The sequence below is a fragment of the Eschrichtius robustus genome, chromosome 3, assembly GCF_028021215.1.
Source record: "Eschrichtius robustus isolate mEscRob2 chromosome 3, mEscRob2.pri, whole genome shotgun sequence".
NCBI lineage: Eukaryota > Metazoa > Chordata > Mammalia > Artiodactyla > Eschrichtiidae > Eschrichtius > Eschrichtius robustus.
The window spans coordinates 35,810,137-35,822,868 of record NC_090826.1 but is presented as its reverse complement, the minus strand read 5'-3'; the positions used below and the strand labels follow the sequence as shown (position 1 = coordinate 35,822,868).

The 12,732-nt window shown below is 58.9% G+C and overlaps 1 protein-coding gene across 3 annotated transcripts in view; it reads right to left on the bottom strand.

Moving 5' to 3' along the window:
* The window catches only part of SZT2 (SZT2 subunit of KICSTOR complex), a 51,493-nt gene that overhangs the window by 19,242 nt on the left and 19,519 nt on the right, over nt 1-12,732 (bottom strand). For 2 of the 3 annotated variants that reach the window (XM_068539697.1, XM_068539698.1), the window contains exons 8-39: nt 11,691-11,901; nt 11,296-11,466; nt 10,639-10,873; nt 10,320-10,449; nt 9,432-9,574; nt 9,027-9,179; nt 8,766-8,880; nt 8,334-8,551; nt 8,019-8,234; nt 7,552-7,630; nt 7,211-7,305; nt 6,771-6,939; nt 6,456-6,570; nt 6,229-6,342; nt 5,857-6,027; nt 5,598-5,692; nt 5,231-5,354; nt 4,960-5,124; nt 4,664-4,868; nt 4,244-4,359; nt 3,887-4,133; nt 2,876-3,017; nt 2,636-2,728; nt 2,419-2,497; nt 2,022-2,315; nt 1,720-1,861; nt 1,446-1,541; nt 1,294-1,357; nt 876-1,061; nt 360-527; nt 184-271; nt 13-84 (exon numbers count right to left, since the gene is read on the bottom strand). In XM_068539697.1, coding sequence (XP_068395798.1) covers nt 13-84; nt 184-271; nt 360-527; nt 876-1,061; nt 1,294-1,357; nt 1,446-1,541; nt 1,720-1,861; nt 2,022-2,315; nt 2,419-2,497; nt 2,636-2,728; nt 2,876-3,017; nt 3,887-4,133; nt 4,244-4,359; nt 4,664-4,868; nt 4,960-5,124; nt 5,231-5,354; nt 5,598-5,692; nt 5,857-6,027; nt 6,229-6,342; nt 6,456-6,570; nt 6,771-6,939; nt 7,211-7,305; nt 7,552-7,630; nt 8,019-8,234; nt 8,334-8,551; nt 8,766-8,880; nt 9,027-9,179; nt 9,432-9,574; nt 10,320-10,449; nt 10,639-10,873; nt 11,296-11,466; nt 11,691-11,901 — 4,711 coding nt within the window. The remainder of the gene's footprint in view (nt 1-12; nt 85-183; nt 272-359; nt 528-875; nt 1,062-1,293; nt 1,358-1,445; nt 1,542-1,719; nt 1,862-2,021; nt 2,316-2,418; nt 2,498-2,635; nt 2,729-2,875; nt 3,018-3,886; nt 4,134-4,243; nt 4,360-4,663; nt 4,869-4,959; nt 5,125-5,230; nt 5,355-5,597; nt 5,693-5,856; nt 6,028-6,228; nt 6,343-6,455; nt 6,571-6,770; nt 6,940-7,210; nt 7,306-7,551; nt 7,631-8,018; nt 8,235-8,333; nt 8,552-8,765; nt 8,881-9,026; nt 9,180-9,431; nt 9,575-10,319; nt 10,450-10,638; nt 10,874-11,295; nt 11,467-11,690; nt 11,902-12,732) is intronic. The other variant, XM_068539699.1, reaches the window with a different exon arrangement.

Genomic DNA, 12,732 nt, shown 5'->3' with positions numbered 1-12,732 from the left:
GCCCCAGCTTACCTAGGTGGTCTGAGTCCACACTGCCCTGACTGGACATGAGGCTGAGTCCCCGGCTGGGCCCAGGCTGGCTCCCTGGGAAGAGAAGGGAAATGCCTGGAGCCTCTCTCAATCCTGCCGAGGATGCCCTCTGAACATGGAAGCAGGGCCAGGAAGGTGCAAGTCCTCTCTTACCTCGCTGGGGCAGGCTGGGCAGACTGATGAGCAGGGGGCCCTCAGAATCCTCTGGGGAGCCAGGGGCTTGGGGGCTGGCTGTCAGGGCCTGAGAGGCAGGAGGTCAGGATGGAGTACAGGCCCCACACTTCCACCACCACCCCCTCCATTCCCAGGTCAGCCCAGGAAAGACTCACCTCCCCTTCAACGCCTTCCGCCCTGTCCTCCTGGCTGTGCCAAGCCCAGGCCGCCGAAGGGGGCTCCCCACGGGACCCACCTGGCTCTTGGCCAACTGCCACAAAGAAGAAGCCACTGTCAGCGTCCTCAAGAAGAACATGCCCAGGGAGGTGGAGGCGGCGGAACTCCTGGGGAGCAGGAGCCAAGGGCAGAGATTAGGCAGGAGCAGCCCTCCCTGTTCATGGCACCCCACACTTCCTCATCAGACCCTCACAACTACCGGGTGAAGCAGACACTAGCATCCCTACTGCTGAGTTACGAAAAGGCTCAGTGTCTTGCCTAAGGTTCAACAGGCCCAGTGGCAAGGTTGAGCTGGGTCTCTTCCCACTGAGCTGGGCTGCCAGGCATGGGGTAAAGGTCAGACAATAGGGTGACGAGGTGAACTCAAACCAAGAGAGAGCCTTCTGGTTCTGTATGTGGAGTCCAGGGACGGACGGGCCCCCAGGTGACCAGGGAGCATTCTGAGGGCAGCATACCTCCTTGAATTGTGTGAGGGAACGCTCTGGCCCGAACACAAAGCTCAGTGGCAGAGTCTGGCGAAGGCAGGTGGAGCGTCCAAGAGAGCTATGGATGTGGGCAGCTGCACGGTGCAGGGCAGGGCTCTGGGGGAGGCCCCCTCTTCGGAGTGCCCCCACCATCTCATCCTCCAGCAACCAGCGGATCTACAGGTGGAGAGCAATCCAGGAAGTGGTGAAGGGCACCTCCCATGCTGATTGGGACATCACTGCACTCTTAGATTAGAAGATACTAGAAGATACTCCACCTCACAGACTGAGAGAGGCCTCACTTGGACCCCAGCATAAACAGGGTGCCTTACCTCACCACCTGATGGAAAGGGTGTCAGTTACAGTGTTGAGGGGCTGTCACTTAGGTTGGGGGAGGGAAGGCCCTCACCTCACTCATGGTGGTCTCAATAGCCAGTCTGTGGGGTGTGGCCAAATTAGATAGTCCTGGGTGCCTAATTGGAAGAAAGGTTTAGGTATTGGTTTCCAGAAAACAAAACCAACAGGGAACAAGGAACTCAGAGAGGGAGCATAAGGAAGTACCTGTCTTCTCCTGGAGGTGGCAGTGGGGGCCCCAGGCCATCATCGGATGGTTGCCCTGGGGATCGTGGGAAGGACGTACTGCTCTCAGATGTTGACCTGAAACAGGGTAGGAGCAAAGGTCAAAGGTCAGCAGCTACTATCCTCCTAGGGCCTCCTCAGCATTCCTTTCTTGGAAACCTTAAGGTACCCTTAGTCCCCAGGTGCCCACAGATTTCTTAATGGTCCCCCTACTCCAACAAGACCCCAGATCCCCCCACCAAACTTGCTGCCCTACCGGTGGTGCTGAGGGTCTGAGGTCGGGGGAAGCTCCACTTCCAGGGGCAAGGTCAGCACAAAGACGTCCAGAGTGACACTGAGGTCCCGCAGAAGAACTCGGCCTCCAATGGGGGGGCCTTCCAGACTAGAAAGCACCTGGCCTGGGAGAGGAGGGAAGTTAGGGGTTACTGCAGCCCTGGGATGAACACAGATTCCAAGTCTCCAGGGCTAAAGAGTTATACCCGTAGGCTCTCCCTGACCCCCAGGCAGGCAGACAGGCTGTACTGGACCAGTGACCCTCCCCAGACATCCCAAACTCACCCAGGCAGGTGGGCAGGCTGCACACAGGTACTGAGCTGTGCTGGCCGCGTAGCCGCACGGAGCATGTGAGGTGCAGGAAGAGTGGTGGCAGGTCATGTGCCAGGCTCTCGGGCCCCGTGGGTGAGTCGCCCCCCAGGATGCTGAAGGAGTCTTCATCGGGGTTCACGGTATCTGCGTCTGACAATGAGGCGGGGTCCAGCCCAGCAGGCCCCAGGTCTGGTTCACGGCTCTCGAGGTATTCCACCTCCAGCTCTGGGTCACTCTCGGTGACCACACAGCAGGCAGATGTGTCTCCTAGAGATACACGTCGTGTGGTCAACAGGATAGGTTGGCAGCAAAGGCCCCCGAATCCTGGCTTGAAGCAGCCTTTCCCACCTCTACCCGCTTGCCTATATACCTTCTTCTCCCATGAGCTCAGCCTCTGAAAACTCCAAGTCACTGACTTTTCTGTCTCCTGGGTCCCGGGGGCCCTCATCCTGGGCACAAGAAAGAGACAGTATGATCCAAGGCAGGGCCTCAGGGAACCGAGAGTTAAGAGGATCCGGGTGGGTCAAGCGGGGCCTCTGGGGCTACAGGTTGTGGGTAGGAGGGAGGTAAGGGAGAAAGCCACTCACCTCACGCCTGCTGGATGGAGGGCAATAGAAGAAGTAGTGGGGATTGGAGGGCACTGTGCGGAAGTACAGACCGCTGATCTCCAGGAACTTCTCCTGTTTGGGGGTTAGAAGGAGGCTACGATGTCAGTCACTGCTCGGCAGGACACTGCTCCCACCCTAGAACAGACACCTACACACCCCCAACCCAGGAGGGACCACTGCCCCCCCGTGCAGGCAGGACTCTGCCCTCTCTACCCTCACCTGGATGAGGCTATGCAGGGCATCGTGTGCCTCTCCTCTGAGCTGGCAGACGTCTGTCAGAGATATCTCCAGGCCAGGGTCTGGATGGCCAGGGACACGGGTGCTCTGAAACTCAGGCTCGCTTAGGTCCTCGGTCTCTATGCTGAGTGGGCAGGGCGGGGTGGGGACAGTGAATTGTTAGGAACCATCAAGGCCTAAACGAGCCTGCTTCCCGAGTGGGAGCAGCACACACCTGTCTGTCTTTGCCTCTAGGAAGGGTGCTTATTAGCACACGACACGGGCGGGAAGAGGCCAGGAGAGCCAACCCACCCGTCTTGGCTCTAACCTCCACATTTCTTAGTGGCTGGACATTTCTGTGAAACAGAGGAATGAGTAAGGCTGACTCCCAGTTTTCTGACTTGGACCAGTGGGTGGAGGGAGAGATCTTTCACCGTGGAGGAGGGACACAGGCGGAGAAGCAAGGGTTGGTGGGAAGAAAGTGCACTCATTTAGGAGGCATGAAAGGTGTGGGATCTAGACCTCCGTAGAGAGAACTGGGCTGGACTTCCGATCTGGGCGTCATCAGTGGACTCATCCTTCCGCTCCTTCTGTTTCCCCAGTGCTGACCCACTGCAGACACCAGACACGTAGCCGTCTGTCTGCATGCCTCTCTCCCTCCCTTCAACAGTTTTTGCCTCTATGAAACTCACAGTTTGGGGGATTGCTACTATTATGTGAATGTCCTCAGAACAAACTTCCACTTTCACTGATGGCCACTGACAACTCCCCACCCCTAATCTAGCTCAACACTCCACACCAGAACAGGAGAGCCAGGAGAACAAGGAGAGTAGGAGAGGAAGACCGCCGTGGGTGCCAAATGGGAGAAAGAAGCCTGGGCAGGAGGGGTGGGAAGCCAGGACAAAGCACGGCTGGGGACTACCGTGCACAGCCACTCCCCCGGGTCAGAAGGCCCCTGCTTATAGGGGCTTTGTCTGTGTGCCCCCTTATACATCATTCAAGGACCATCCCAACCTGGACTCAGAAGCCAAGACAGCTCGTTCCCGAGGCTCGGGGCCCTCCTCCACACTGCTGCTGAAGGGCCCAGGGCTGAGAGGACCAGGGCTTGGGGGTGCATGAGGCAAACCCCGAGTGTGGCCACACAGTGCGAGCAGAAAAGGGGTGATGTCTACTTCCTGTAGTAGCTCCTCACAGGCGTCCACTGCTATCAGCATGTCCTGCGAGGTCACGCTCTGTGCTTGCTGCAAGCTCCGGAACAGCCCTGGTGGAAGTGGAAGGGGCCACGAGGGTCAAGCTCTGCAAGGGCCTCTCCAGTCCCCACGCCCGTAATCCTGCAAAGTGGGCTCCTCCCTGCCACGGCGTCACACTCACCACGGACGTAGCATCGCTGTGCATGCTCCTGCAGCAAGGCACAGTGGGTAGCTGCCTCCTTGTGCCTGGGCTCCATCCAGGCTGAGGAGAGGGCAGGCTGGTCGAGGAGCTGAGTCCTAGAAACAGGCGGAAAGAGAGGGCTGGGCCAGCTCCCCTGGTGACACCTCAGACTCACCATCCCCAACCTTACAGTGGATCATCCCTAGGTCCCTACCAAATGTATTCACGGCCCAGCAAGCTCAACTGATGTGCTGAGGAAGTCCAGCACGAAATGGGCAGGACACGGCTCAGAAGCTGAGCTCCTGCCACTGACCATCAACCTGTCTGTCCGTACCCCTGAGTATGTATCTGAGCCACAGATGGGGGCCACGGTTGGCTGGGGGTTGGGAGAGGACCTAGGTCAACACTGAGGGCACTCACCGGAAGACGAGGTCTCGGGGCGCCTGAGGGGGCTGCACACCCACCATCTGCTCCCTCAGCGCTTCCAGGGAACAGCTATAGATGTAGACAGGACACCGGGTCCGGGGCCCATCTGCACCCTCTGTCTGTGAAGCCTGGCGCCCAGTGTAAGCTGGTAAGTCCCGATGGAAGGGTGGGCTCAGCTCTCCTGGATTCTGGGCACTGTCTGTGGGCAAGAGGTGGCACATGGCTTTGAGACCTCTTATCTGTTCCCATTCCCGCTGCAGCTTAACTGACTTAAGAGTCAGCAGCCTTACCGCTGGCTGGGGTGACACTGAGGATGGGGACCTGGGACTTTGTTGCCCTGACCCCAGTTCCTCCCAGATCTTTCAGGCTGGGAGCCCCACTGCAGTCCTCGAACTTAGACTTTGTCTCCTCTTGAGAGGGTCCCTCCAGGCCACAGGCAGCCAGATGCTGGACATCTGAAAAGGAAAAGCAAGACATAACTCAGAGCCGCCTGCTGGGCTGGCGAGGGAGCTCCAGGGCTTGTATCTGAGGGGGTTAGTGAGAGAGGTCAGCGGTTGGTACCTGAGAAGGTCGCAGGGAGGAAAGTCAGAAACACATGCTGGGGGGTCACAAGCCTTGCATAGCAGCGCCACTGAGGGGACTGGGCAGAATTGACAGGCCCGAGAGTTTCAGAAGGGCCTAGACTCTGTAAGAGAGAAACAAACTTAGAGCCATCTATAAGGGACCATCCAATGCCCGCTCTCTTCCTCCGCCCGAGAGTCCATCCTCAGGGATAGCTTGCAAGATCGGGGACCAAGGGGAATGATGGCATCCTGTCAGTGGAGGGGGGCACTTAGTATCCCCAGTGATGGAAAGCTGGGGTGTGAATATGTGGGGACGGCAGGAGGTCACTATGACAAAGGGCTCAAGGGGATGCAGCAGTGCTGACCCGGGTGGGAAGAACTGAGTCTCCGCTGGCCTGGGCGCTGCCGCCTGCTTGATCCTTCAGGATCCCACAGTCCCCCAGTGGTGGCCCCTCTGGACCTACAATGGGGGTAGAGGGAGGTGGGAGAGAGCAGGGCCAGCAAGAGAGGCAGGGCTCGGAGGTGAAGGGAAGGGGAGGCCAAGACCCAGACAGAAGGCACCCTGTGGGGTGGGGGAAAGCGGCTGGGCCAAAGTCCGGTGCCGGGAACGAGGTGGGGGCTCACGTGGACTGTGGCAGCTCCTCCGCAGCACCTCGCGCAGGAAGGCGGCCTGGTCGGCGGCGGGCAGCGGGAGCTCCCGGTCACTCAGCTCCTGCCCCAGGCAGCTGTGCAGCAGGCACAGCACCATGTCGTTGGCGGGACAGGGCCCCTCGGCGAGAGGGACGCCCTCTGGCTCTGCCCGACACACACTCTGCTCAGCACCAAGGGCCTCCTGCTGCCCGGCGCCCCCGGCTCAGCCCCAACCAGCCCGGCCCCTCCTGCAGCCTCCAAGCCCCCTCCTGCGCCCTCACTCTTCCGCTCATTCGCAGACTCATCTGCCCTCTATGTTCTAACACTCCCTGGCTGGCTGGCCCTCTAGGTACAAGGTTCACCCACCTCTGGAAAGCAGAAGGAAGAACATCTGGATCTGCTGGCACTGCGGCAACAGTCCCATTAGGTCAAAATGGAAAGGGATCTCGTGGACACAGGCGTCTCCTCCTTGGTCCAATCCTGGGAGGGAGGGAAGGAAGACAAGAGCACAGTGAGGCCCACAGTCCCTGACTGTGGCTGCCTTCTCCCCACCCGCTCCCCTGCTCCTCCCCAGGGGCCCCCTCCCCACTGACCGTCAGAGACCCTCGGCTCTGGGGGCAGGGGACTCCACTCCTTGCTCTGGCACAGCTGTATCAAGTACTCAAAGCTCAGCATGGAGCCTATGCAGGCAGCATCCCGAGGGTGGAGCTAGGGGAGGAATAGCAGAGGGCAGGGGTCAGCCCCTCCTGGCCCAGAGGACCCCAGCCTCCAGCTCTCAAGGAAGCCCTCACAGTCACGGACATTCAGAACACAGAGACTCAGGGGGACCAGGAAGCCGCCAAGCTGTGCTGCTCCCAAGGGGATGCACCCAACCTGGTAAGTGGTGGGGTACTCCTGAGGCCACTCACAGCTCGAGGGATCTCAGAGTATGCCAAGTCCTGGAGGTGCCTCCAGCTCTCAGGGCCAGGTCCCACTCGTCCATACTGTGGCTCCACCCACACCTCGGTGACCAGGTTGAGCTCCGAGTCTCCCTCCAGGGCCTCCACCTCCACATCATTGTCATCATCTGTTGAGAAGCTAAAGGAGGAAGGGCTCTGAGACTGGAAGAAAGGAGAGTCCAGCCCATCACCACCTGGTTGGGAGTTGGTCCATGGAGGGCGGGAAGGCCAGGGCACACGGGACAGCCACAATTCACACGTGGTCTCTCCAGACCTGCGTCTGCCCAGTGAAGCATCTGGAGACAGTATCCCCCGCCCCAACTCTCAGCACTGGGAGACAGAACTTCAGGGGACAGTAGGAAGAAGGGGGAATGTGGAGCAAGGCGGCTCAGAGAGGGGCTGGGCCTCACCTGTCCTTGGTGGAGGTAGAGTGCGGGGGGAAGAGGATGTACTGGACGACGCACGTGTGCCTCTCTTCGACTGCAGCCTGCCCCGGGGGCTCGTTCTGGGACAGGATGGGAGAGCTTGGCCCTGCCCCAGCCCAGGCAGAGATCTGGCCTGGCCCAGCTCTGACCCTCAGCACTTTAGTCCCCTCGCCACACTGTCCTGGGACTGGCCTCAGGCCTTGGGTCCTCTGGCCACAGAGTCCCTGTGAGGCAGCGTTTCCAGCGGTCCCAACCCAGCTCAGAGGCGAGTATCCCTGGGATGATGCTGGACCTTGGCGGGAGGGGTCGTGAGGGACAGCACATACCTGAATTGGAAGCTCCAGGACCATGTTGATGATTCCTTCCCCGCTGCAGGCAAAGTGGAACCCTTCCGAGAGCCGGACTCTGAAGCCCCACAAGAGTGGGGGTGGGGACAGGATGAGATGGGAAGAGACACTCAGTGTACAGCCCCTGCTTCCCGCGCCACTTATATACCCACTTTCCAGCAGCCATCCAGGCAGACTTGTCTGCTGGTGGCCCTGCCCAAACGACTGGTCCCTCAGGGGTGGCAGGCCCAGTTAGGGCCAGAGGCCAAAATAAACTGAGTCGGGGGAGTTCTGGTGGGGAGGGCAGCAGCCCACACTGCTCTGTGCTGGATCCTCTGCATAGCAGCGGCTGCAGCAGAAACTGGGGCTGAGAGGGGGCAGTATCTGGCTTAGGCTTTCTGCCAGCTTCCAAACCCAGAGTCTAAACTAGACCCTGCCCAAGTTGCCCCGCAGGCTCGGTGACGTACTCAGTGAGGATGGAGAGGAGCTGGGCGATGGCGCTGAGCGGCAGTGCGGGGGCCAGTCCTGATGGGATGCTCCAGAGCCAGCGCTGATGGTAGAGGTAGCGGGATAGCGACGCTAGGCTAGAAGAGGCTGAGCGGCCCGACACCAAGGGCAGTGGCCCTGGTGGCTCCAGTGTCAGCAAGAAGGGTGCCCGGTAGTCCAGCGGTAGCTTCTCATACCTGAGCAACGGGGGCAATCCCCAGTTGATCTCTACTCATACCCAGCTTAGCCGCAGCCCCCCGCGTGGTCCTGGCCCTGTCCCCACTCTCTTTACCAACCTGATGAGCAGCTTGTCCAGTGGCTTATGCAGGACCACAAGGCAGGGCCGATCAGACAGGGCCTGCTGTGGCCCCAGCATGGGGGGGGACTTGGAGGGAGAGTTGGCCCCACCGGCGCCCCCCAGCCCTTTTCGTTTCACCTTGGGTGTTGGCTCCTTGCTTTGCACCCGGTGGGGGAAACGTAGGCGCAGGATTTCTTCCTGCAAGTCCGACACGATCTGAGGGAAAAATGTGATCAGACCCTCCTACTCCCGTCTCCTACAGATGTGGAGAAGGGGCCCACAGGCAAGGTGAGAAAGCCTTGTACCCCAAGCCTTACTTGGTCTGGGGGCTCCTCCCTCTACTGGCCCTGGCCCTGGGGGGTCTGGGGAGAAAGAGCTAGTCAACATTCCAGGGCTCCTTGGGCTGGGAGTGAGTCGGGGCCCAGCTCACCTTGTGCCGAGCCTGTGCTGGCGTGCCGATGGGGAAACCCAGGCGGAGCACCATGCACGGGGCCTTGGAAATGATGCGGATCATGTAGAAGGAGGAGGGGGGCTGGTCTGGGGCACTGGGGAGAAACGGGAGGGAGTCCGTGAGCAGCCCTTGGCTGGGAGAAGATGGGTTTAGGAGGTAGGAGGGAGAGGGTTTGGGCTGAGAGGAAGAGATGTGGGATGAGGGGGAGGGGGAGGAGTGAGGGGGCATCACTTTGCCCACCTGGAGAGCAGCTTCACATAGGAATAGCCCTCGACTAGCACGAAGCTGCTCCAGTCACGGAGCAGGGAGGTCAGCGAGGAGTGTGAGATCCTGCACTGGACGGTGCTGTAGCGGCCATTGCTGCCCGGGGTGTGCAGGTGCTTGGGGATTGGCCTGGGAAGAGGGTGTGGAGAGAGGGCAGCCCTCCCAGCCCCAGTCATGGGGCAGAAGAACAGACTGCTACCTCTCTCTGCTAGGCCCTGTCTGAGGATCTGAAGGCTCATGAGCAGGAGGGCTAGGACGGCTTGGAGTTATCTCGGCCAAGGTCGGTACGGGCTCATCTGCTGCTTCCCTTCTCCACCACTCCCTGTCCCCTCACCCCAGCCCCTCCACCCCAACGATGGCCCGACTATGGCGGATACCCACGTGTCATGTTCCAGGATTAGCACCAGGCGATGCATGTGCAGCCAACGCTGCCATGAGTTAGCGTCCATGGACAGCACTGGCTTCCAGTAGGCAGCGAACTGGGCGTGCGAGGAGTCGGAACCACTGTGCTGAAGGGAGAGCACCTGCGGACAGGAAGGACAGCCCTATAGGAGCATTCATGAATAACCTCCACGCAGCAAACAGAGTCGTGGGGCTCAGGGGGTCAGAGGTGGCACTGGTGTAAGGCTAAAGGAACCCATGGCCCAGCCTGGGACAGAGGCAAAAATGGCCTCCAATACGAAGGCTGGATTAGGATGAACGAGCCCAGGGACAGGCTGTGTAGCCCTTTAAAGCTGAATCCAGGCAAAGGATGGAACTTCCATCACTGACTTTGGAGGAAAGCCGCTGAGTGATGGCAGGACCCCAGGATGAGGCCATTATTTGCTAGCATAAGCCCCCTGCTTGTCAGTGCTAGGCTGACAGCCGGGGCTGAGTGTGGAGAAAGCACAGGACAAAGGGAGCCATGGTCTTCAGGAAGTGCATAGTTCACGGTGGTTGGCTGAAGGTGCTGGGGGAGGCCAGAGTATGCCACATGGAGACGGGCAAGGGGGCTCGCAGCCAGCTGGGAGACAACCACCTAGACATTCTGCAAGTCTTTACCTCTGACACCCGTGGTCTGCTGAGGACAGCCTCTCTCTATAGACCCTTCCTTCCCCCGGGGGCGTGGAAGGAGGGAGGGGGCTCTCAAGGCTAAAGCTTAGGGGCCTGGTTTGGGGGCCTCAGATTTGAGAGGAGAGGAAAACGAACGTGGTTCTGGGCTCTAGATGCAGTGCCAATCCAAGTCTGGGTGGGCACAAGATGGGGAGAGTGAGCGTTGGGGCCCCTCACCGGGGTGGTGGAGCCGGGCGGGATGTAGAAGAGAGGCACTCCGCTCTTGGTGCTGTCGGGAAGCGTGAAATGTTCCGGGACTGAGGAGAAGGACTGAAGGTGGGCTAGCATCTGGTCCGTCTGATTAATGCTGCAGAACAAGTGCCAACCCTGAGCCTCACCGGACTCTGGTGAGTCAGAGGAGGGGAGCCCCAGGGGCACAGGGGGCCCTGGACACAAGCCTAGTGCTCGGGGTGACCCTCTCTAGCCCCCAGTTTCACACATCTGTCCCTCCACACAACAAATGGGGCATCCCTCACTGAGCGGTGACCTCACTCACCTCTGCAGCGTATTCCAGAACCGCCGGATAACGTGGGTCCGATACAGCGAGCGAATGGGTTGCCTTAGCGCACAGGACACATCATGCAGGATGTCATAGCCACCTTCCATTGTCACTTCCACCCGGGTGCCTCGAGGGCCCTCAGGCTCCAGGGGCCAGGGTGCCACAGCCACATACTCGATGCGCATGTTGTGTTTCCACAGCAACACCAGCTTCACCTCCAGCTGGGACCCTCCTTCAGGGGAAGCAGGAGAGCTGGTTAGGGCAGGAGGGCATGGGACTCCAGGCCTGGGACTGAGTCCTATCCGAAACCCCACCTACCACATGGAACTCTAGCCTGGCCAAAGGTTCCAAGCGTAGTTCCACAGAATGCAGGCCCAGAGCCTGCCAACTGAAACAAACTGAAGTTTGTAGGAGTAATCTGAAAACAAAGCTAAGTTCAGGACACCACACCATCCTCAGCTGACTCACCTGGGGCAAAAGGAGATGGAATTGGGAAGCTAAATGCTATGAGAACTAAGCCCTGAAGGCAACTCAGAACCCACTTGTCTCAAGTGATAGGCAGAATCTGTCACTGAGACACCCTCTCATGCACGGTACATGTGTGTCTTCTGCTTTGTTCAGACTTGTGGGATACAGCAGGGCCTAAACCCTTACCTTTGGCCAGTGTGACCTCTCGGACACTGTAGCCCTCTCGAAGCCGCACAGACACGGTGCTGACCAAGTCAGCCAGCACCTCCTTCTCCGTGTGCTTCTTCCGGCGCAGGGCCAAGGCAGGGTTGCTGCTTGCGGAGACCAGGTGCTCATTAAACAGGCGGTGCTGAGAGCCTAGAAGACCAGTGAGGATGGGGAAGGGGAAAGTGTTTTATCTGTTAGCTGACAGCGGCACAGGAGCAGAGGTTACACTGAGTCGCAAGAGAACAGTGCCAAAGCCGTCAGCCCCAGTTATACTGCTAGTGCCCCGGGGACCCAAGCCCTAGATGGATTCCTGTGTCATCTCTAGGTCCACATTATATTCCCCCGTTCCCACACCTGCCCCAGTCTGCACTCACCACAGTAATATTCAGGGTTCAGGGCTTCCCCACTGCGCAGGAAGGAGTAGAGGAGAAACGCCCGGTGGTAGACAGTCAGGCCCAGGTTGCCTGGCTCGGGCTCAGGACAAGTGGACAGGTAGGAGCCAAATGTTGCCATCGCGATGAACTTCATCAGTTCCACGTTGGGCACATGGCCAAAACTACAGTCATAAGAATAAACTCCTCCTACCTGAAGAAAGTGAGCAATTAGAGACCTAGCTCCAAAAGAGGCACCAGGCTGGGTGGCTGCTCCCATCCCTGACCCACACGGTGGGAAGTGGGCCAGTGTTCTCCCAAGACAGACCACTGCTCTGCAGCTTTCCTTCCCTGAGCCCTTCTGTCTGAAGCCCATGCCATCTAGCCACACCCCTCTTGCTCCACCTCAAATACCAGCCTGCCCCCATTCACTAAAGATTTTGGCCACTGGTTCATTGGATTCCTGTCATCATCTCAAGACTACAGTGTCTAACAAAGTGCTTCTCAAACTTTAGGGTGCACACAAAACACCTGGGGATTTTGTTAAAATGCAGTAGGTCTGGGGTGGGGCCTGAGATTTTGCATTTCTAACAAGCTCCCTGGTGATGCCAAGGCTGCTGGACTGTGGACCATATTTTGAGCACCAAGCCTAAAGATTGGAGATTGGCAAACAACATATAACCTGTGGTCAAATCTAGCCTATCATCTATTTTTGTAAATAAAGTTTTATTGGGACTTCCCTGGTGGCACAGTGGTTAAGAATCCACCTGCCAATGCAGGGGACACGGGTTCGAGCCCTGGTCCGGGAAGATCCCACATGCCGCAGAGCAACTAAGCCCGTGTGCCACAACTATTGAGCCTGCGCTCTAGAGCCCGCGAGCCACAATTGCTGAGCCTGCATGCCACAACTATGGAAGCCCGCATGCCTAGAGCCCATGCTCTGCAACAAGAGAAGTCACCTCAATGAGAAGACCACGCACCGCAACGAAGAGTAGCCCGTGCTTGCCACAACTAGGGAAAGCCCGCATGCAGCAGCAAAGACCCA